This window comes from Dendrobates tinctorius, unplaced genomic scaffold (assembly GCF_039654945.1).
Source record: "Dendrobates tinctorius isolate UK_male_01 unplaced genomic scaffold, ASM3965494v1 ptg000196l, whole genome shotgun sequence".
Taxonomy (NCBI): domain Eukaryota; kingdom Metazoa; phylum Chordata; class Amphibia; order Anura; family Dendrobatidae; genus Dendrobates; species Dendrobates tinctorius.
The window spans coordinates 20,209,519-20,233,968 of record NW_027361863.1 but is presented as its reverse complement, the minus strand read 5'-3'; the positions used below and the strand labels follow the sequence as shown (position 1 = coordinate 20,233,968).

The 24,450-nt window shown below is 43.8% G+C and overlaps 2 protein-coding genes across 2 annotated transcripts in view; one reads left to right on the top strand and one right to left on the bottom strand.

Moving 5' to 3' along the window:
- The window catches only part of LOC141056285 (trypsin-like), a 390,181-nt gene that overhangs the window by 123,628 nt on the left and 242,103 nt on the right, over positions 1–24,450 (bottom strand). The window lies entirely within an intron of this gene.
- On the top strand, positions 7,944–10,895 carry LOC141056275 (trypsin-like). The gene is made up of 5 exons (XM_073553017.1): positions 7,944–8,033; positions 8,208–8,361; positions 9,011–9,264; positions 10,007–10,143; positions 10,654–10,895. Exons 1-5 carry the CDS (start codon positions 7,994–7,996, stop codon positions 10,801–10,803), a joined length of 735 nt encoding a protein of 244 aa, XP_073409118.1. The 5' UTR covers positions 7,944–7,993; the 3' UTR covers positions 10,804–10,895.

Here is a 24,450-nt window from a genome sequence, read left to right as displayed (position 1 = left end):
CTGTAAAACTTTCTTAATAGAAATAACTTGTGATTTAAACTGGGTCTTTCATGTAATTTTCTTAACGCTTCCCACATTCCTTTCGCTGTTTCTTCATCCCTTATGTGTATTAATTGAGCATCATCCACTAATAAGCTAATGGTGGCTCTCACTTCTCTATTTTTCTTATCCCATGTCTGATTATCTTCATCAGGTCTATCTGTAATGATTACTTCCCATAAATCATCCTTAGATAACAACATCTCTACTTTGAATTTCTATAACTGATAATTTTCACTGTTCAGCTTAGCTACTGTGAGTTTCAGCTCAGTGCTGCACATCATTTTTATATAGTCTTACTTGTTTTAGAGAGTTGTAGTGAAGATATTCTTATTTCTTATTTCTTCTTGAGAGTTCCTGTATATCCTGTGTGTGTGGTGAGTCTCTGTAATTATCTCCAGTGTGCAGTCCTCCAGTTCCTGGGATCATAAATTCCTTTGTCCCTCTGTATCTGGATTTTTTCAGCCTTCATTCACTGGATTTATCTCCTTCTGTTTACAGAGCTTATCTGCTTCTCCGGTGTCTGAGGTTATTGCCTGTAATTATCTTCTGGGGTTCTCTGTGTGTCTGGGATTCTGTGTACTGGGCCCATAACCTGTAGAAGAGTGCATCTTCTGAGAATGATCACCAGTACATGAGAGAACTTCACTGAGCAAGTTATCTTGAGTAAACAGTATTTATTTCTTATGGGTAAACATGAGATAAGAATTCAGTAGCACACAGTCTGTGCTGCTGCCATAATACACTCAAAAGCGAAAGTAAAAGTACAACAACAGTAGAGAACTTCCCTCCCAACAATACAGCAAACATATTCACACTATCGCCATCTGCTGTCAGGCTAGTGTAAAGTCCTCCTTTACATAAACAATAAGTCCATTTCTGTTGCATATGCCAACATACATAACTATTCATCCCCCTAAAGTCAGTACTTTGTATCGCTTCATTTTGTGGCAATTACAGCTGCAACTCACTCTGGTTAAGTCTCTAAGAGCCTTCCACATCTTGTCATTGGAATTTTTGTCCATTTCTCAAGGCAAAACTGCTTCAAGTCCTTCAAGTTAGATGGTTTCCTCTGGAGAACAGCAATCTTCAAGTCTGACCACAGATTCTCAATTGGATTAAGGTCTGGGGTTTGACTAGGCCACTCCAAAACATTTACATGTTCCCCTTAATTCACTTGATTGTTGCTTTAGCAGTATCACTTGGGTCATTGTCTTGTTGGAAGGTGAACCTTCATCCCAGACTCAAACCACCGATAGACTGAAACGGGTTTTGCTCAAAAATATCCTTGTGTTTCGCACCATCCATCTTCCCCTAGACTCAGACCATTTTTCCTGTCTCTACTGTGTCATGGTTTATTGAGGTTTCAGGGTAGGGTGTTTAAGGGTTAACTTGGAAAGCCTCTCTGTGGATCCAGGGAGGGTTTTTATGGCCTCATGGTAGAGCCCACCCCTGTCGTTTATATTCCTAGCTGAGTGTGCCTGACCCTGTTCTGTCTGTGCTTCATGCCAATCGTTGTTTGTTTGCCTGGTGTTTGATTCAGTCCTGTCACGGTTAACGTCTCTTGTCTGCTGATTTGGTACCCTGCTGCCCGTCCTGTGTATGACCCTTGGCTACATTATTTGACCTCTCTTGGAATACCCCTCCTGTATCTCGTTGCCCCATCTGTGTTTGACCCTTGGCTACGTTATTGACCTCCCTCTGTACATCCCTCCTGTACCACGCCGCCCACCCCGTGTATGACCTGATTGCGTGTTTGTCCACTGTAATTCTCTGAGCCACATTAGTTCCAGCACAGCTGCTAGTCTTACTAAAGCTCGCTGGTGGCCCCGCCTACCTTCTCTGACGCTCGGTCACGTGACCGCAGGTCCTGCGGATCTCAGGCTTCTCACCAATGCTCCGCCTTCCCTGCAGGTCCTGCAGTTTGTCTATCGTTGCCAGCGCTGAGCTCCTGGGTCCCACCGTGGTGTGTAGACTTTCCCCACGCTGGTAACTTGCCCCTGTCACCTCTAGTGGCAGCGCTATCTAGCTGCTACTTGACATACTGCCAAAAAACATCCCCACAGCATGATGCTGCCACCACCATATTTCATTTTGAAATGATGTTCTTGGGGTGATGAGCTCTGTTGGTTTGGCGCCAAACATAGCATTTACCCTGGTGGCCAAAAGATCAATTTTGGTCTAATCTGAACACATCACCTTCCTCCATATATTTGAGTAGTCTCACACATGTCTTCTAGCAAACTCAAAACAAGCCTTACAATTTTTGTAAGTAAAGGTTTTCTTTGGCTACTGCTCCTTAAAGACCACCTCTATGGAGTGTATGGCTTATTTTGATCGTATGGAGAGGTACTCCAGTCTCTGCTTGGGGACTCTGCAGTTATTTAAGCGTTACCTTAGGTTTCTGTGCTGTTTCTCTGATTAATACCTTCCTTGCCTTAGTTGAGAGTTTTGGTGGAGGCCCTCTCTTGGCAGGTTTGTTGTGGTTCCATGTTCTTTCCATTTGATGATAATGGATTTGATGGTGCTCAGAGGGATCATCAAATATTGAAATTTGAACCCAACCCTGACTTGTACTTCTCAACAATTCTGTGACTGACTGGCATGGAGATCTCCTTAGTCTTCATGGTGGTGTTTGGAGATCTCCTTGGTCTTTATGGTGTTTGGTTAGTGGAGCCTCATGTTAATGATGTTGCAGCCAATGTGGCCTCTCAGAAAAGGTAAAGTGTATATACTGACAGACATGTGACACATAGATTGCACACAAGGGGACGTCCTGTCACTAAGCAGGTGTCTTCTGAAGGTATTTGTTTGCACCCAAAATTTGTAGTGGCTTCATAGCATAATGGGTGAATACTTATGCACATGCCAATTTTTTTTATTTTATTCGATAAATTTAATTTTTACCTATATTTTTCTCACTTTATTTCACCAACTTAAACTATTTAGTGCTGATGCATCACACATAAATTGGTTTACAAAAATATTTAAAATCAGGTAGTAATGTAAAAAAATAGGTAAAAAGCCAAGTGGGCAAATGCTTTCGCAAGCCACTGTAGGTTCACATCCCAAAATCCAGCACCTGCAACATTTCACAGTTGTCAAAATGGAGTAACAAAATAGGTGTCCAAAACCAGACGTGCACCGATAAATATAACAATTTTTTAAAAATATTTTTAGGGGCTATCTCTTTTTATACTACTATTTCCCCCCTTCCCAAAAAGGACATAAGAAGATATGTGAGGTAAAAAAACCATAAATTACAGCTGCGCAACGTATTATTGTGGCATGTTTCATGTAAAATTTTACTAGCAAAACAGGTTGCAAAAAAATAAAACACAGTTTTCTGAGGTAGACAGTTGCCTTTTAAAAAAAGCGCAGTTGCAGCTATCTGTTTGTATAGAGATCCGATAGCTGCCGCTGTGCAGGCGCCGGTGGCGCCATCTTGCTATAGAAGAAAATAAATGTCCTCCAAAATGGCACCACCTGCACATGCGCAATAGCAGCTGTTGGCGATCTCAGAGAGCAGCTACTGTGGAGGCGCGGGTGCCGCCATATTAGTGGAGGACATTTTTTTCTTCTACAGCAAGATGGCACCACCGCCGCACAACATCACCTATCGGATCTCTATACAAACCGATAGCTGCAAAAGCACAGGCGCCTCGGGCGCGATTTAAATTTTTTTTTTTTTTTTATTCAGTATGTGATGGTATTCATTATGTAAACTTGGGGGCAGGTCAGTGAGGGAGCAGTGACCTGTCAGCAGTCTGCATTATGGATATATAATCAGAGCACCACATACAAGAACCCCGCCTTAGGGCACGAGAATCTCATTTACACAAATCTGAAAATAAACATTAAGAAACAGACACTGGATTTCATCAACCAAGGCATCATTTTATTCGGTATAACGCAGATGACCTGAAACCATACCTCCCAACTTTTGAAGGGAAAGAAAGACAAAGGTTGCGGTGCATGCAGAGCACCGTGGCAAATTTTATACCACACCCCTGACCACTCCCATTTTACAACTAGTCACACCCATGTCCACGCCCCAACAGCACCCATTTAGAAAAGAAAGAAAGAACAGAGAGATAAAGAAAGAAACAGAGAGAAAAAGAAAGAGAACAGAGAAAGAAAGAGGGGACAGAAAAAATAACTGAGAGAGAGAAAAAAGAAAGGGAAAAAAGAATGAGGGGAAAGAAAGAACAGAGAGGGAGAGAGAAAGAAAGAGGGGAAAGAAAGAACAGAGAGGGAGAGTGAAAGAAAGAGGGGAAAGAAAGAACAGAGAGAGAGAAAGAAAGAAAGAAAGAAAGAGGGGAAACAAATAAAGAAGGAGGGGAAGGAAAGAAAGAAAAAACAGAGAAAGAAAGAAGAAAGAAACAGAGAAAGAAATAAAGAAAGAACAGAGAGAGAAAGAAAGAGGGGACAGAAAAAAAGAACAAAGAGAGAGAAAAAAGAAAATGGGGAAGAAAGAAAGAACAGAGAGGGAGAGAGAAAGAGAGGAAAGAAAGAACAGATTGAGAAAGAAAAAAGTAAGAAAGAAAGAAGAGGGGAAAGAAAGAACAGAAAGAAAGAAAGAGGGGAAAGAAAGAACAGAGAGATAGAGAGAAAGAAAGAAAGAGAGAAAGAGAGAAAGAAAGAAAGAGAGTAAGAGAGAAAAAAGAAAGAAAGAGAACAGAGAGTGAAAGAAAGAACAGAGAGAGAAAGACGAGAGAGAAAGAAAGAATAGAGAGAGAAAGAAAGAGATTAGAGAGAGAAGGAAAGATTAGAGAGGGAAAGAAAGAGGGGAAGAAAGAGAAAGAAAGAAAACAGAGCCAAACAACAACAGAGAGAAAGAGAAAGAAAGAATGGAAAGAAAGAACAGAGAGAGAAAAAGAAAGAAAGAACGAGAGGAAAGAAAGAAAGAGGGGAAAGAAAGAAAGAACAGAGAGAGATAAAGAACAGAAAAAGAGAAAGAAAGAGAACAGAGAGAAAGAAAGAACAGAAAGAGAGAAAGAAAGAACAGAGAGAGAAAAAGATTAGAGAAAGAAAGAATAGAGAGAGAGAAAGAAAGAGGGGAAAGAAAGAGAAAAAAAGAACAGAGCGAAAGAAACAACAGAGAGAAAGAGAAAGAAAGAGGGGAAAGAAAGAACAGAGAGAGAAAGAAAGAAAGAAAGAAAGAAAGATGGGAAAGAAAGAAAGAACAGAGAGAAAGAAATAAGAAAGAAAAAGAACAGAGAAAGAAAGAGTGGACAGAAAAAAAACAGAAAGAGAGAGAAAAAAAGGGGAAAGAAATAACAGAGAGGGAGAGAGAAATAAAGAGGGGAAAGAAATAAAGAAAGAACAGAGAGAAAGAAAGAACAGAGAGCTGATGAAAGAGTGGACAGAAAAAAAGAATAGAGTGAGATAGAAAAAAAGAAAAAGGGGAAAGAAAGAACAGAGACGGAGAGAGAAAGAAAGAGGGGAAAAAAAAACAACAGAGAGAGAAAGAAAGAAGTAGGGGAAAGGAAGAACAGAGAGAGAAAGACAGAAAGACGGGAAAGAAAGAAAGAAAAAACAGGGAGAGAAAGAAAGATGGGAAAGAAAGAAAGACCAGAGAGAGAAAGAAAGAGAAAGAAAGAAAGACCAGAGAGAGAAAGAACGCACAGAGAGAGAGGAAAGAAAGAACATAGAGAGGGAAAGAAAGAAAGAGGGGAAAGAAAGAGAACAGAGAGAGAAAGAAAGAACAGAGAGAGAAAGGAAGAACAGAGAAAGAAATAAAGAACACAGAGGGAAAGAAATAAAGATTAGAGAGAGAAATAAAGAAAGATTAGAGAGAGAAAGAAAGAGGGGAAAGAAAGAACAGAGCAAAAGAAAGAATAGAGAGAGAGAGAGAAAGGAAGAGGGGAAAGAAAGAACAGAGAGAAAGAGAGAGAGAAAGAAAGAAAGAGGAAAGAAAGAAAGAACAGAGAGAGAAAGAAAAAAGAAAGATTAGAGGAAGAAAGAAAGAACAGAGAGAGAAAGAAAGAACAGACAGAGAGAAAGAAACAGAGAGAAAGAATCTATAAAGATACTATAGCAGCCCGACTCCCATTGTATTGCCCACCTGAGTCTCCCGGTGCAGGACATATCACATGGCCGACATCCCCGAGACCAAGGCGATCCCACTGTTTGTGCTGTCAGAGGAGGACACGGTGATGGATCTGAAGCATTCCCTGAAGTGCCTCCAAGGTTCCGTCACAATCTCCTCCCAAAATTACCTAATTTTCAGTCAGCTTCTAGCACATCACTTCCGGTGGAACGTCACGTGCAAATTTTAAAGTGCTCCTCGGGGCTCTGCCGTGTACGCCTGCGTCCACGTGAAAAGTAAGCTCCAGGCTGGGGCAGTGGGGCAGACTCTCTCTCAAAATCGGGACTGTCCTGCTGGATTCGGGACAGTTGGGAGGTATGAATGCTCCCCAACATACACCTTGTACATGCATGACTCCGCACACCTCATACACACACGGTTCTGCTTTGTATGCCTCATACACACACGGCTCCAGTCCGTACACACATGGTTCCACTCAGTACACACATGGCTCCATTCCATAAACCTCGTACACATGCGGCTCTGCTCTGTACACCCCGTACACACACGGAAAATCCCACGATTGCGCTGTAGGTGACAAGTGAAGTCCCTGAACTGAACCGGGAGAAAGATGAAGCACTGTCTCTTAACGGAAGTGACGTATCCTGGCCTTCCCACACATAGTCTTGTGGTCCTGGAACAAGGTACTGCTCGAGTGGGTGTCTGTGGCACCGCGATTGGTAAACGAAGTACCGGAGTGGAGGCCGCGGTCATGCTACCTGCTTCAGTATGTACTGTTTGGTGAGTACTGTGTCGCGGGCCAGCAGCAGTCAGCAGTACTGACCAGTGTGTCTTATTAATGTCAGTGACAAGTGGAGTAATGTTCTCTGGAGTTACACAGTCTGTATGCGTGGGGGGTGAGAAAGTGCAACGCGGGCCTGCTCGTTGGCGTTGGTCTGCGTGGAAGGAGTCAACTTTCTCCTGTAATGCACGCTGTCTTCCCGTCAAAGGCCCCATCCAGGTGTGCCCCATCCCTTTTACATGAGACCCGCCCCTTACAGTCAGGTGCAGAGGTCCCTTCCAGTCAGAAAGTCCTTCCTCCGGCAACAATGGTGACACCAGCCCTGACACGAGGAAGATACCACGAGTCCGGTTCCATCTCCCTATAAGTAGCAGTATGAGGAGGACGTGGAACAATCGTGTTCACAGCATTGTGGCACTCAAACCAGTTCACAGGAATGCTTGTGGGATACAGAGGATACACACGATACAAATCTCACTGAGAACATCTTGTCGTTGCCTCTGGGCAGCCTGACACACATAAGGCAATACAGGCTGCTGTACCGGCGCAAAAACCGCTGAGTTGCCCAGATTGCTATAACTGCTGATTACTGAGTGGATTCCCTTGTTGGATGCCCGTTACAAGCACAACGTGCCATCCTTACTTCCGCCACTAGATCTTTACTGAGAACTTAAAGTCTTTGGAGAAGTATTTTGGAGCACACAGGCCATGTTCATATGTGATGTTACTACCGTGGATTTGTACTGGGATTTCTGGGGATTTACAACAAATTCCGCAGCTAATAATGTGCCAAACGTCTAGATTTAGCTATAAAAGAAAGTTTATAAGTCTGGTGGTGGGACATGTGTAACCATTCCCATGCAGATCACGATGATCACTCACCTAAATTGGTCAGTTATAGTAACACAAACTAAAGACAAACAGCATAAGTAATATATAATAAATCTAACTTCCTGTAGTTTATTCACCTCAATGTGACCTTCATCCGTAGATTAATCAGTATATCTTAGGTTACGTGGATAATAATTAACTTTCTGTTTGGTGAGGAGGGGGTAGAGGTGTAGTATCTTTTTGGGTATAAATATCTGTGGTTTACCCTCCATATTTTTTCTGGATCCATCATGAAACTCCTCCTGATCTGTGTGCTCCTCGGAGCAGCTGGTGAGTCCTGTGTTTCCTTCTGAAGACCATTCTTCATTTTGATACATTTGATTTTCTATTGATTTTTGATTATTTTGATGATTTACTTCTTAATAATTTTCCTTTATTCAATTGTTACAATAATGAGATAGCAATGTAAACATTATATAACCTGGTAAATTGTATTTTTCTCAGCTGCATTTGAGGATGATGACAAAATTGTAGGAGGTTACACCTGTGCCCAGAACTCCGTCCCCTGGCAGGTGTCCCTGTACTCCGGCTACCACTTCTGTGGTGGATCCCTAATCAACAACCTGTGGGTGGTCTCCGCTGCTCACTGCTACAAGTCGTGAGTTACCACTATTTAATCCAAAACTGAACCATAAAAGTAAATTGAACAAGTTTTTATTTTTACTGCATAGTATTAGAGAGCATCAAATCTATTGAAATTCAACATTTATCAGGTTTGATACTTTTATCTTCCAAAATTTAATTTACAGTGAATCGATTCACCACAAAATTTAATACTACAAAGCCTCTAATTCCGCTGAAAAGACGTGTGTAACACTGTGAGGTCTTGTAGGACTATATCCAACACCTTTCAAGGTCTTTAATCTAAGCATAGCAATAGTATTGTCAAACTGACCTCATCATATTTAATCTAATAGTAACCAAGAGCCCATTTGATAGCACAGTGCACAGTGACAGTCTTTTCATGTTTTTTTTTAATTAAAAAATGGTTCAAAATTATCCCTCTTAGTCATTTGTGGTTAGGAAAAACGTTCTATGCAGAACAATGACAAAACTGATAGTGTCTCTGTCAGAGGTAATCTCATTCTGCTGTTAATGTGAAGAATAGTGTGCCATATATTCCATATTGCCCTCTGTAATATGATAAATATTCTTCTAGGAAATGTTAAGTATTTTTACATTCTTGATGAAATTTATCAATATGTATTTTAAAAATGGATTATAGAAAATATACAATTTTCTTGCAGAAGCATACAGGTCAGACTGGGAGAACACAACATCGCTGTTAGTGAAGGTACCGAGCAGTTCATCAACTCAGCCAAAGTCATCAGACATGGAAGCTACAGCTCCTGGACCCTGGACAATGACATCATGTTGATCAAGCTGGCGTCTGCCGCCTCCATGAACTCGTACGTCCAGGCTATTGGTCTGCCCAGTGGCTGCCCTGCTGCCGGCACCAGCTGTCTTATCTCCGGATGGGGCAACACTTTAAGCAGTGGAAGTAAGTCATGAAATACAGAATTCAGAACTTTCAAACATGGAAATGTAGTAGGCGCTACTAACATTAAATCAAACATTTTTTTACAATAGAAAAAAGCAAAACATTTTCTTAAATAATTTATAACCAATTGTGAATAGAAAAAATGTCAAACTTTTAATTGTCTTCATACACTTAAGAGGAAGAAAACATAAATTTATTTCACATATGTTCTCACTTTGGAGAAAACCGTAGCAAGAACTGATGTAATTTCTGACGGATCTTCTAGATATCAAGAAATATTGACAGCCAGGATTAAACACAATGAAATTAGGATATATATATATATATATAAATATATATCTATATATATACTAATTTCAGATATATATCTGCTACCCATTTTGCCATCCCATTTGGGTGGCATGTAGGAGAATACAGTCCTTCAACTGGTTACCTGGCCTTTGTATGGCACTGCCTATGTGTTGACTCATAAAAGGGGAATCTTCAAGAGTCTATTTTTGGGTAACATGGTAGATCTTAAGAATTAATATAGAGAAAGTGAAAACTTCAGACATTACATCATATTCATTTTCTAATATTCGACTCAAATGATGATCTAATATAGAAAACTAAGAAGAAAATACTTCAATTTTTTTGTTATTTATTTTAGTTTGGTCAAATGATTTCTCTTTTTTTTAGATAAAGTTAATGATTTTTGGGTCGACATACAATATTATAATATTTATTGTTAATTTACTTTTAGCCAACATGCCCAACCTCCTCCAGTGCGTGGATGCCCCCGTCCTGACTGCCGCCCAGTGTAGCAACGCCTATCCAGGAGAGATCACCAGCAACATGATCTGTGTTGGATACTTGGAAGGAGGCAAGGATTCCTGCCAGGTAATGTGACTTTTTAATACTATAAATGTTAGACCCTTGGATTGGACTGCGTAGGTTCCTGTATACAATAGAAGAACAATGGTCGAACCTCAGCGTTCTGAATTCAACAAAGATTATCTACTGCTCGAGGTTTCTGGCAATGTCTTTCTTTGACCTTCTTTAATAAAATGTCTTCCATAGCAAAAGTTGCCATAGTCCGTTATATGGAAGCCTTTCCCAAAATTCCATTTCAGTGCATATTAGATGACATATTTGAGAAGGTTATGAAGGTTTATGGTTGTAGCGGTAGGTGATGCTAAGACTGCAATCACAAGGATCCTGGTTCCCTCTGCAAGTCACCGGTATTATGAAATGTATATGGTACATGGGGATCCCTGTGACTTATTTTGCATCGGAATCTTCATGTTATACCTTTATGAGAGAGACGTCTCTGCTCATCGTCTAGAATATAGATATTTGATATTTATTAAGTTCATGAAATTCAAACAATTTCTCTTTGCATCTTCTCAGGGTGACTCTGGTGGACCCGTGGTCTGCAATGGACAGCTCCAGGGTGTTGTCTCCTGGGGATACGGCTGTGCCCAAAAGAACTATCCTGGTGTCTACACCAAGGTCTGCAACTACAACTCCTGGATCTCCAGCACTGTTGCCGCCAACTAAACCTTTACTTTTGAATATTTTTTTTCTTCTGCTACTATATGGTCATTTACAACATTGTAACAGCTGAAACATCAATAAAATGTAAAAACGAATATGGCGACAGTTCTGTTTTGTTTTTCATAAATCTCTTTTGGGAACGCAAAGGAAAATCATATGTAGCTCATGGCACAAGATAATGCAGGAACTAAACTATTTTTTCAGATTTTTTCAATTTTTTTTCATATTTAGCTGGCAATTAAATTGCCTTCAGATAGGTGGACATCCTGGTTCTTAGACTCCCACTATAAAAGAGCCCTGGGAAGCCCACAACTCCCATCTGAGCAAGCATAAAAAGCATAAAAATCAGGATACAGATTCAATAAGAAGCAAATGCTACAAAAAATTTTATTTTTTCTGGTTTTGGCATTTCATGAGGTGAACATATATTTCCCTTAAGTTCCAATTATTTGCATCATTGTATATTGCTCTATTTTTAAGGCCTTTTGTCCCTACGATTGAGGGGTTACCTATTGGTATTAACATATGTGATTAAGTTTTTTATTAATGAGGGAGACTATTGCTCCTAGGTTAATGAATATGCCGCTATGTGTGTAACACTCTTTGAGGTGGCTTAAATATATGTCAAAATTTAATCATTTGTATTATTATATATGGCTCTAATTCAAAGGCCTTATGTCCCTATGATTGAGGGGCTGTTACATTGATATTATCATATATGAATAAGTCCTTTATTTATGGGGGAAAAATTGTTGCTCCGAGGATGTGAAAATGCCGCTGTGGGTCTAACATTTTTTCTGGATTTGGATCATTGTGGCAATTATGGGCCTTAATGTTGTTTGGCCTTTTTATGTTGCTTGCTAATTCTGGGTTTTAACCTACTAAATGAAATGTTACATATTGTGTAAGGATCTATTCCTTTCATTTCTTTTCTTTGCTATATTGTTTTCCCCCCTATATTGATAGGGTGATATTACGGGAGAGATGGACAGTCCACGGTGAGTGGGGGCGCCAAAAAATCGTTTCTTAGGGTGCCAACGTCCACAGCAAGGAAGGAGTCAGTGAGGCATAATGCAGGGTTATTGCAGGTAATTTTTGTGTGTTAATATTGTGGGTTATATGGGTTTTTTTTACCCTACACACTGGGATAGGTGTTTTTTACTATAATAAGGAATTAAAATTGTTTTTAAGGGAAATATATGTTCACTATTTGATTACTTCTCCCAGAATAATTCTGTTAAAGTGTGATACTTGGCATTTCATGAGCAATGGGTAAAGGTGTTTCGGGGATTTACTTTTAGTGGCCGAAAATACCGGGATTTTGGATCAAGGATGTTCAGTAATTCCAAAATCGAGGTGTCTTAATAGTGGTTTGGCAATGCGTTTTGAAGTACAGGGTGGGCCATTTATGTGGATACACCTGGTTGGGCCATTTATAAAGTTGGATCCAAAATGGCCACCATAGTCACCACCCATCTTGAAAAGTTTTCCCCCTCCCTTATACTAATGTGCCACAAACAGGAAGTTGATATCACCAATCATTCCCATTTTATTTAGGTGTATCCATTTGCAGATTACACAAAACTATGTAAGTTAGTTAACACAAAGGACAACTACAGACAGATTTGAGTAAATTGGAGAATTGGGCTGAAAAATGGCAAATGAGGTTTAACACAGATAAGTGTAAGGTTATGCACATGGGAAGGAGAAACAGATGCTACAATTACTTACTAAATGGGAAACTGCTGGGGAAATCAAACATGGAAAAAGACTTAGGCATCTTAGTCAATAAGAAGCTAAGTTGGAGTGCCCAGTGTCAGGCAGCTGTCACCAAAGCAAATAGGATTATGGGATGCATTAGAAGAGGTCTGGGGACACGAGATGAAAACATAATTCTCCCTCTGTACAAATCACTCGTCAGACCACACTTGGAGTATTGTGTGCAATTTTGGATGCTGGTGCTTAAGAAAGACATTACTGAACTTGAAAGGGTTCAAAGGTGGGCTAATAAAATGATAAATGGAGTTGGTTCACTACAATACCCAGAAAGGTTATCAAAACTAGGTGTAACAACCCTGCTGGCATCACTGCATGGCCTCCCATCCCCTGCACACCAACTTACTTTCTGCTTCAAGCCATGCTGTGAATTCTGTCTGTTGCCAGTCCTGTGCTCTGTGCCTCTGCTCTCCTGTATGTTTCCTGGCTATGTGTGTATAGGGGGGCGGCGCCAGAGCTCTCTGGTTCTTATGCAGTCAGGGTGCACCTGTCTAATCTGTCCCTGACCAATCACCTAGAGCCCTTGACTATTTAGTTCTGCCACACCCACTGAAACATTGCCTGTGCAATGTCTAATCTCAGTTAGTATCTTGCTGCTGAGGAAGCCAGGCCCTGTCCTGTGTACTTCCTCCTTCTCTGGAGGAAAACTTCTTGTCTTGCTTTGTACCTTGTCTGCCTGCCAGGAGGCTGAATATTCTGGTCCTTGAGTCTTGGTCCCAGTACCTTGTCTGTACTCTGTCCTACCTTAGTCTCCCTTTCTCCTTGTCTGTGGCCTCCTTCCCTGCTGTGTCTTTCCTTGTGTCCTCCCTGTCTGTACATCTGCACCCTTGCAGCTCAGTCTGTGCATCTGCACCCTTGCAGCTCTGTCTGTGCATCTGCACCCTTGCAGCTCTGTCTGTGCATCTGCACCCTTGCAGCTCTGTCTGTGCATCTGCACCCTGGCAGCTCTGCCTGTGCATCTGCACCCTTGCAGCTCTGTCTGTGCATCTGCACCCTTGCAGCTCTGTCTGTGCATCTCCACCTTTGCAGCTCTGCTCTCTTGCAGCTCTGCCTGCTCGGTTCCCTAGCCGCTCTGCCTGCTCGGCTCCCTAGCCGCTCTGCCTGCTCGGCTCCCTAGCCACTCTACCTGCTCGGCTCCCTGGCCACTCTGCCTGCATGGCTCCCAAGCCGCTGTGCCTGCACAGCTCCCTTGCCGCTCTGCCTGCCCGACTCCCTTGCAGCCCAGCCTGCCCAGCTCCCTTGCAGCCCAGCCTACTCCGCACTCCTGTGACTCCGCCTACTCCGCACTCCTGCGGCTCCACCTACTCTGCACTCCTGCGGCTCAGATCATAACCTGTTCCAATATACTCCACTTCTTCCTGCCCAAACCTATACCTGTCCCTGCTGTGTGAACAGGCCCCTACCTGTTCCTTTACAAGCCGTGCCTGCTTGCCCTGTGTCTCCAAGCCGTGCCTGCTTGCCCTGTGTCTCCAAGCCATTCCTGCTTGCCCTGTGTCTCCAAGCCGTGCCTGCTTGCCCTGTGTCTCCAAGCCGTGCCTGCTTGCCCTGTGTCTCAGCCGTGCCTGCTTGCCCAATGTCTCAGTCTGCCTGTTAGTCACACCTGTTATGATGAGTCACCGAAGGAGGAAAAAACAAAATACCAGCTAAGTCCAGAAAAACCAGAGAGGTTGGCAGCTATCGGATTGCAGACCCCTGAACCTATCCACAACAACTAGCAGTAGCCGTGGGGGGTTCCTACGGTGCCCTAGACCCCTCAATCTCAGCCGGAGAACTATATAGCCTAAAGACAGAAAGGGGAAAAACTAAACTGCCCCAGAGCAGACCCCAAAGCAATAGGCAGCCCCCAACATATAATGACGGTAAAGCAAGATGAAAACACTAACACAGATAGAAAGATAGGTTGAGCAAATGATGGGGCCCAAGCTAACTACATAGGACAGGATAGGAAAGCTGCTGTCTGCCATCCGCAAAAACCCTATCAAAATGAGCCAACCGACCGATAGGAAAAACAGGCCCTGAAGTCGCTAGGCTTCAAAAGACTATATCAGCACTCAGGTATATTCTGAAGGCAGAGCAAAATATCAACAGATCAGAGACAAAAATGGAGTTCAGCTCACCCCCAGCCAGGGATGGCAGAACTCCCAAAAAACAAGGCAAAACAAAAACAAAACTGAAGAGTACAAAGAAGAGCAGAAAAACTTAGCTTTGAGAGGCAGGAATCAGACTGGTCTCCAAGAATCCAGCAGGAAAATCACCAGCCAGGAAGAAGGGCGTCGGCAGCCTTATATCCAGTCCTCAATTCCAGCCACCCAGTCATCATCTAGCTGCCCAGGTGTTTGGTAATCAGCCTCACTACCTTCCTTCACCAGAGGAGGGAGTTCATCAGACCTCAATGGTGAAGGGAAAAATGAACTCACAACAGTACCTCCCCCTTGAGGAGGGGTCACCGAACCCTCATCCATGCCACCAGGGCGATCCGGGTGAGCCCGATGAAAGGCACGCACCAATCTTTCGGCATGAATATCAGAGGCAGAGACCCAGGAATTATCCTCCTGACCATAACCCTTCCACTTAACCAAATACTGGAGTCTCCGTCTAGCCAGACGGGAATCCAGTATCTTCTCTACCTCATATTCCATGTTACCTTCAACCAATATAGGGTCAGGAGGTGCCACCACAGGAACTACTGGTTCAACAAACCTCTTCAACAAGGACTTATGAAACACATTATGAATTTTAAATGTGACAGGAAGAGCCAACCGAAAAGAGACCGGATTAATAATCTCCAAAATCTTATAAGGTCCAATAAATCTAGGCTTAAACTTAGGAGAAGCCACCTTCATAGCGATATTTTTTGATGACAACCAAACCATATCACCCACCTTAAACTGGGGACCAACGGTCCTACGCCGGTTGGAAAACCGCTGGGCCTTTTCCTGGGAGAGAGACAACTTATCCACTACTTGGTCCCAGATCTGGTGTATTCTCTCCACCACAGTGTCAACACATGGGCAGGCAGAAGGCTCCACCTGCCCTGAAGAAAATCGAGGGTGAAAACCAAAGTTACAAAAAAAAGGTGACATCAAAGTGGCAGAACTAGCTCTATTATTTAAAGCAAATTCGGCCAAGGGCAAAAATGAAACCCAATCATCCTGATCGGCAGAAATAAAACATCTCAAATACGACTCCAAAGTCTGGTTTGTTCTCTCCGTCTGCCCATTGGTCTGAGGGTGAAACGCAGAGGAGAAGGACAACTGAATTCCCAGCTTGGAACAGAAAGTCCTCCAAAATCTAGACGCAAACTGAACTCCTCTCTCAGATACAATGTTCTCAGGAATCCCGTGCGAACCACCTGTTGCAAAAACAAGGGCACCAACTCAGAGGAAGATGGCAACTTAGGGAATGGTACAAGATGGACCATCTTAGAGAATCTATCACAAATCACCCAAATAACAGTCATTCTCTGAGAGACAGGCATATCAGAGATAAAATCCATTGAAATATGGGTCCATGGCCACCTGGGCAGCGGCAAAGGCATCAACAAGCCACTAGAGCGAGAACAAGGTTTAGACCGGGAGCAAGTCCCACAGGACTGCACAAAATTCCTGACATCATGAGACAAGGCGGGCCACCAAAAAGACCGACTCACCAGATCTCTAGTACCAAAAATACCTGGATGACCAGCCAATGCAGAGCAATGAACTTCAGACATCACTCTCTTCCTCCACTGGTCAGGAACATACAACTTTCCACTGGGACAACGCTCAGGTTTGTCCTCCTGAAACTCTTCCAGAGCACGTCTCAAATCGGGCGAGATGGCAGAAAGAACTACCCCCTCGCCTAAGATGGTAGCAGGCTTAGTCACAACAGGAGAATCAGCAAGGAAACTCCTAGAGAAGGCATCTGCCTTGACATTCTTAGTGCCCGGAAGAAAAGAGACCACAAAATCAAAACGTGTGAAAAACAAGGCCCACCTAGCCTGTCTAGGATTCAAGCGCTTGGCCGACTCCAGGTAAATCAAATTCTTGTGGTCAGTAAGGACCACGACTTGGTGTTTGGCTCCCTCCAACCAATGTCTCCACTCCTCAAATGCCCACTTCATGGCCAACAGTTCCCGATTCCCCACATCATAGTTACGTTCGGATGGGGAGAACTTTCGGGAAAAGAAAGCACAAGGATTCATTTTAGATGTCACAGGATCTTTTTGGGACAACACCGCTCCTGCACCAATCTCAGAAGCGTCCACCTCCACCTGAAACGGGAGTGAGACATCAGGTTGCTGCAAAACCGGAGCAGAAGTGAATCTTCGCTTCAGCTCCTGAAAGGAAGAAACAGCCTCCGGAGACCAATTCAGCACATCAGCACCCTTCCTAGTCAAATCCGTCAATGGCTTGGCAATACCAGAAAAATTAGCTATAAATTTCCGATAAAAATTAGCAAAACCCAAAAACTTCTGGAGGGCCTTCAAAGAAGTGGGCTGAACCCAATCATAAATGGCCTGTACCTTGGCCGGGTCCATTTCAATAGTTGACAGAGACAAAACAAATCCCAAAAATGAAATCCTCTGTACCCCAAAAAGGCATTTCGATCCCTTGACATACAGGGAATTCTCCCTCAAAATCCGGAACACAGTCCGAACATGTTCCACATGAGAGTCCCAATTCTTGGAGAAGATCAAAATATCATCCAGATAGATAATCAAAAATTTATCCGCAAAGTCCCGGAATATATAATTCATGAATCACAGGAAGACAGAAGGGGCATTAGTGAGCCCAAAAGGCATCACCAGGTACTCAAAATGTCCCTCCGGAGTATTAAACTCCGTCTTCCATTCATCCACATGCTTAATGCGAATAAGATTATAAGCCCCCCAGAGGTCAAACTTGGTAAACCAGCAAGTACCTTTAACTCTGGAGAATAGATCAGAAATCAGGGGTAACGGATACTGATATTTAACAGTAATTTTGTTGAGGGCACGATAGTCAATACAAGGCCTTAATGAACCATCCTTTTTAGCCACGAAAAAAAACCCAGCACCTAAGGGTGAAGAGGATGGTCTAATATGACCCTTCTCCAATGCCTCCTTAATATAGGATCGCATAGCCTCGTGCTCGGGTACAGATAAATTGAAAAGCCGACCCTTGGGGAATTTACACCCCGGGTTCAGCTCAATTGCACAGTTATAACTCCTATGAGGAGGCAAAGACGCAGACTCATTCTCACTAAATACATCATAAAAATCAGCCAAATAGTCAGGAACATCATGCGACTGGGGAGAGGTGGAGAAAACAGGAGCATCACTAAGGGCACACCGACAACCCCAACTCACCACAGACAAAGATTTCCAATCCAGAACTGGATTATGGATTTGCAACCAGGGAAACCCCAGAACAATGGTATCATGCAAATTATGCAACACCAAAAATCTGCAATTTTCTTGATGGTCTGGGGCGACCCGCATTACCACCTGGGTCCAAAACTGAGGTTTATTCTTCGCCAAAGGAGTAGCATCAATACCCCTCAAAGGGATAGGCGTCCGCAGAGGTGTCATAGGAAATCCACAACGTTTAGCAAAATCCAAGTCCATCAGGTTCAGAGCTGCTCCCGAATCCACAAAAGCCTTAGCGGAAAATGTGGACAGGGAGCAGATCAGAGTAATTGCCAGAAGAAACTTAGGTTGAACACCACCCACAGAAAACGTGTGTGCACAACATTTCTCTCGTTTAGGGCAGGCAGAAATAATATGCGAGGCATCTCCACAAAAAAAACACAGCTTATTACGCCTTCTGAACTCCTGACGTTGCGCCCTAGACAAAACTCTATCACATTGCATAGGTTCAGACATTTGTTCAACAGGTGGTAACATCTCTCGTGTAGTTTTGCGTTCACGTAAACGCCGATCCGCCTGAATGGCTAATGACATAGAATCGTCAAGACCAGAGGGAACAGGAAATCCCACCATAGTATCTTTTACGGTTTCTGACAAACCCTTCCGAAAGAGGGCTGCCAAGGCACCATCATTCCAGGTAGTAAGGACCGCCCACTTTTGGAATTTTTGACAGTACAACTCTGCCGAATCCCGACCCTGGCTTAATGCCAACAGGGTCTTTTCAGCCTGATCAATAGCATTAGGTTCATCATACAACAACCCCAAGGCTTGAAAAAATGCGTTCACATTATTCAGAATAGGATCATCAGGTTTCAAAGAAAACGCCAAATCCTGGGGATCGCCGCGCAGCAAAGAGATGACAATTTTAACCTGCTGCGCGGAGTTCCCCGACGAGTTAGGCTTCAAGGCAAAAAATAATTTACAATTATTCTTGAAATTCAAGAATTTAGACCGATCCCCCAAAAATACATCAGGAGTAGGAATCTTTGGTTCAGCAGCATGTGAATGAGCAAGATAGGCGGAAATTCCCCGCACTTCAGCAGCGAGCTACTCCACACGATCAGACAATTGCTTCATCTACATTGAGAAAAAAAATTCCCCCTACGGCCTCAGAGATATAGAGGAAAAAATATGCACACAAAAAAAAAAAAAAATTCTGACACTTTTCTTTTTTTTTTTTTCTTTTTCTTCTTTTTCACAATTCTCTCCTGCTATTGAGTACCCTAGGATCTGCGGTATGGCTGGTGATTCTGTTATGATGAGTCACCGAAGGAGGAAAAAACAAAATACCAGCTAAGTCCAGAAAAACCAGAGAGGTTGGCAGCTATCGGATTGCAGACCCCTGAACCTATCCACAACAACTAGCAGTAGCCGTGGGGGGTTCCTACGGTGCCCTAGACCCCTCGTTCACAGCCGAAGAACTATATAGCCTAAAGACAGAAAGGGGGAAAACTAAACTGCCCCAGAGCAGACCTCAAAGCAATAGGCAGCCCCCAACATGTAATGACAGTGAAGCAAGATGAAAACACTAACACAGATAGAAAGATAGGTTGAGCAAATGATGGGGCCCAAGCTAACTACATAGGACAGGATAGGAAAGCTGCTGTCTGCCATCCGCAAAAACCCTATCATAATGAGCCAACCGACTGATAGGAAAAACAGGCCCTGAAGTCGCTAGGCTTCAAAAGACTATATCAGCACTCAGGTATATTCTGAAGACAGAGCAAAATATCAACAGATCAGAGACAAAAATGGAGTTCAGCTCACCCCCGGCCGGGGATGGCAGAACTCCCAAAAAACAAGGCAAAACAAAAACAAAACTGAAGAGTACAAAGAAGAGCAGAAAAACTTAGCTTTGAGAGGCAGGAATCAGACTGGTCTCCAAGAATCCAGCAGGAAAATCACCAGCCAGGAAGAAGGGCGTCAGCAACCTTATATCCAGTCCTCAATTCCAGCCACCCAGTCATCATCTAGCTGCCCAGGTGTTTGGTATTCAGCCTCACTACCTTTCTTCAGCAGAGGAGGGAGTTCATCAGACCTCAATGGTGAAGGGAAAAATGAACTCACAACACACACCTGTCCAAGTGACTTGTCCCCGAGTGAGATCAGCAGCCACAGCCAGACCCCACCCTGGAGTGGCACCCGACTGCTACCTGCTGCACAAGCCTGACCTCACCATCAGAGGCTCCAGTGAACACCGAGGTAGCTGTCGTAATCACACCCCTTCCAGGGTAGTCTGGTTTGTGGCACAGTGGGGCCACAACCCCCCCGGCTCACGTCATTTAGCAAAGGCATGAGCATGACATTAGGTCTATTTACTCTAGAAAAGAGAAGACTTAGGGGAGACTTAATATATATGTACAAGTATATCAGAGGGCAATACAGAGATCTCTCCAATGAACTGTTTGTACCAAGGACTGTGACAAGAACAAGGGGGCATTCTCTTCGTTTGGAGGAAAGACAATTTCTGCACCACCATAGAAGAGGGTTCTTCACAGTAAGAGCAGTGAGGCTCTGGAATTCTCTTCCTGAGGAGGTGGTGATGGCCAACTCACTGAATGAATGTAAGAAAGGAATGGATGCTTTTCTTGTGAGTAACAGTATAGAAGGTTACAAATAACAGAATATTATAGGTAGATGGTTGACCCAGCTTAGGGGAAGGAATTTTTTTCCCTATGGAGAAAATTGGCTTCTACTCTGTGGGTTTTTTGCCTTCCCCAGGATCAACAATGCAGAACAGCTGCACTAAAAGTAGGCTGAACTAGATGGACATAAGGTCTTCCTTCAGCCTTCAAAACTATGTTACTATGTTACTTGGCCCACCCTGTATATCACTGCTTTACCTGGACAAAACACACGCAGTATCAAGTGTATGGCAGTATGTATGTTTGACATTGTGGTTTTGTTAGCCTGGACCACAAAAGGTGAGAACTACAATGTCCAACGAAAGATGAAGGAAGAGCAGCTGGACCTCATCCCACAAAGGCATTTTAAAGGAGCAATCCCACCAGATGTGAGCTCATAAAATCTATCATGTCTTAATTGAAAAGAGTCCATGAGTAAACAAAAATTCAGAGCTCTATAAAGTATTCTATCGAGGTTGTCCTGGGTCTTTGAGTATCTAAATAATCCAAGAATAAATTCAGAATCAGCATCTGTGTGTTTCCTTTTTCCAAAGTTTATGGAATCAAGGAATTTTTTGTAATTTTTGGATAAGTTTTTAGGGACGAGATAATGAAACAAGAACATTTGGTGAAGCCACAAAAGATTCGTTATCTACCTGTAACAGCAGTGATATGTGTTGTCAACCCCTTAAGGTGCATGGTCCCATAGGCAGATTATTACAAATGAACCATAATTCTGCAGCTTTGACGTAAAACAGTCATGAATGCAGAAAATCCTAATACAACTAACAAGATGCTAAAATGGACATAGTTATTTATAATCAGTATACGTGTAAGTATATCTCACCTCCAGTGTCGGCCTTCCGGTGTGTAGTAAGAACATTCACAGTTAATAAATATCGTACAAGTATACACAAATGAGAGTATCGGCTTTGTAAATCAGAGCCTGATCGTAAAAAGATAGAACTAGTCCACCTATCGATCACCCACAGCATGATCACAGGGTGCCAATGAATTGTTATGGCAGGGAGAGTCATGATGAAGGCCCACATGGCTGCCATGTTGTTAGGCCTGAGAAGCCTAGCCACACACTGGGCTTCATATTAGAACATCATTTAAGCCATATACTGCAATACAGCTGTTATTGCAGACTGCGACGACCCGAACATAACTCACCAGCAGTGACGGATTATAATGAGGTCAATCTGGGCGGTAGCACAGGGCCCAGTGGTGTGGGGGGCCCACCAGCCCAAGGAAAATTTCCCCATTATAATTCGCCTCCATAGCGCCATGCCCCCCCATGTACTGACTCCTTCCACCCCCTCCCAGACCCACCGCCCACAGCAGCGCCAGCGCCTCACTGAAAAATCACTGCTCTGTGCGCACAGGACCTGTGATTAGGTCACAGGAGGGAGGAGTCAGGGGGTTACATGATCAGGTGCTTCATTCGGAGGCCCCTGATCATGTGACACCTGACTCCTCCCCTCCTGTGACCTCATCACAGGTCCTGTGCAAACAGCCCTCAATGTATTGTATGCAGGACTCTGCTGTACTGGTTGCCATGGTGCTGGATGAGGGAATTATGTGTGGGGTCAGGTGGGGTTTATAGCAGGGTTCCCCAACTCCAGTCCTCAAGGCCCACCAACAGATCATGTTTTCAGGATTTCCTTAGTATTGCTCAGGTGATAATTGCATCACCTGTGCAATACAAAGGAAATCCTGAAAACATGATCTGATGAAGCTGCGTGTGTGTGCCAGGTGTACAGAGCAGAGCCGCGTGTGTGCGAGTTGTACGGAGCAGAGCTGCGAATGTGCAAGGTGTACGGAGCTGAGCTGCACGTGTGCAAGGTGTACGGAGAGGAGCCACGTGTGTGTACAAGGTGTACGAACTGAAGCCGTATGTGTACGAGGTGTACGGAGTGGAGCCATGTGTGTATGAGGTGTACGGAGCGGAGCCGTGTGTACAGGGTATATGGAGCGGAGATGTGTACGGAGCGGAGATGTGTGTGTACAAGGTGTACGGAGCTGCGTGTGTACGAGGTGTATGGAGTGGAGCTGCGTGTGTATGAGGTGTACGGAGCATGTGTACACAGCTGAGCCATGTGTGTGTATGAGGTGTACGGAGCGAAGCCGCATGTGTGTACGTGGTGTACGGAGCGGAGCCGCGTGTGGGCGAGGTGTACGGAACGGAGCCCTGTGTACAAAGTGTACAGAGCTGAGCCGTGTGTTTACGGAGCGGAGCCGTGTGTGTACGAGGTGTATGGAGCAAAGCCGCATGTGTACAAGGTTTACGGAGCAGAGCCATGTGTGTACAAGGTGTACAGAGCAGAGCCGCATGTGTACGAGGTTTACGGAGTGGAGCCATGTGTGTACTGAGTGGAGCCATGTGTGTGCGAGGTGTACGGAGCGAAGCAGTGTGTGTGCAAGGTGTATGGAACAGAGCCCTGTGTGTACAAAGTGTACAGAGCTGAGCCGTGTGTTTACGGAGCGGAGCCATGTGTGTACGAGGTGTATGGAGCAAAGCCACATGTGTACAAGGTTTACGGAGCAGAGCCATGTGTGTACAAGATGTACAGAGCAGAGCCACATGTGTACGAGGTTAGGAAGTGGAGATATGTGTGTACTGAGTGGAGCCGTGTGTGTGTGAGGTGTACGGAGCGAAGCAGTGTGTATGAGGCATACAAAGCGGAACCGTGTGTGTATGAGGTGTGTGGAGCCATGCGTGTACAAGGTGTATGATGGGGAGCATTCATACCTCCCAACCGTCCCAGATTTTGAGAGTCTGCCCCACTGCCCCGACTGGGAGCTTACTTTTCCCGTAGACACAGGAGTATACGGCGGAGCCCTGAGGAGCACTTGAAAACTCTCACATGACAATCCATCGGAAGTGACGTGCTGGAAGCTGACTGGAGGAGATTGTGACAGAACTATGGAGGCACTTCAGAGAATGCTTCAGATCATCACCATGTCCTCCTCCGACAGCGCGGACAGCTGGATCGCCTTGGACTCGGGGATGTCGGCCATGTGAGTGGATCATGATACGGCCTGCACCAGGAGGCTCAGGTGGGCACTACAATGTGAGCCAGGCTGCTATAGTATTTTTATAGAATCTTTCTTTCTTTCCTCTCTTTCCTTGTCTTTCTTTCTTTGTTTCTCTCTCTGTTCTTTCTTTCATTCTTTCACTCTCTGTTCTTTCTTTCCCCTCTTTCTCTCTCCCTCTCTGTTATTTCTTTCTTTCCCCTTTCTTTCTCTCTCCCTCTCTGTTCATTTTTTTCTGTCCCCTCTTTCTTTCTCTCTGTTCTTTCTTCCTTTCTCTCTCTGTTTCTCTCTTTCTTCTTTCTTTCTCTCTGTTCTTTCTCTCTCTCTCCTTTCTTTCTCTCTTTTTTCTTTTTTCTCTCTCTTTCTCTGTTCTTTCTTTCTTTTCCTCAGTACCAGTCAGTGTGCCCACAGTGCCAGCCACTGTGCCCTCAGTACCAGTCAGTGTGATCAACAGTGCTAAATGGGTGTGGTTGGGGCGAGGACATGGGTGTGACTAGTTGTGAAATGGGTGTGGTCTGGCGGCCGGTAACCAATCATCATAGTGGAAGTCATCTGTTTCCATCAACTTTGTTATATGTGGGCAGTGGGCACCTCTAGTAAGGTGGGCATGAGATGGCGGGTCTTGTCACCTCTGCCTCACACATAAGTTACTATGAGGTGTACTTTATTCCTGCCACATTTCTTTCTTGGCCTACTGAGAGAAATGTTTTGACCGGTTGAAAGTTATACTACCTGAGGATTGTTCATGTGTGTGCTGCCCGCATGTAGTAATATGTGTGTGTGAATATATATATATATATATATATTTACTTACTCCGACCC

Bases quoted from the DNA above. Each gene is read 5' to 3' on its own strand.
- LOC141056275 (XM_073553017.1), top strand. From the start codon at position 7,994: ATGAAACTCCTCCTGATCTGTGTGCTCCTCGGAGCAGCTG. The intron at 8,034-8,207 runs GTGAGTCCTGTG...TATTTTTCTCAG, and splicing joins TGTGCTCCTCGGAGCAGCTG to CTGCATTTGAGGATGATGAC. The intron at 8,362-9,010 runs GTGAGTTACCAC...ATTTTCTTGCAG, and splicing joins GCTGCTCACTGCTACAAGTC to AAGCATACAGGTCAGACTGG.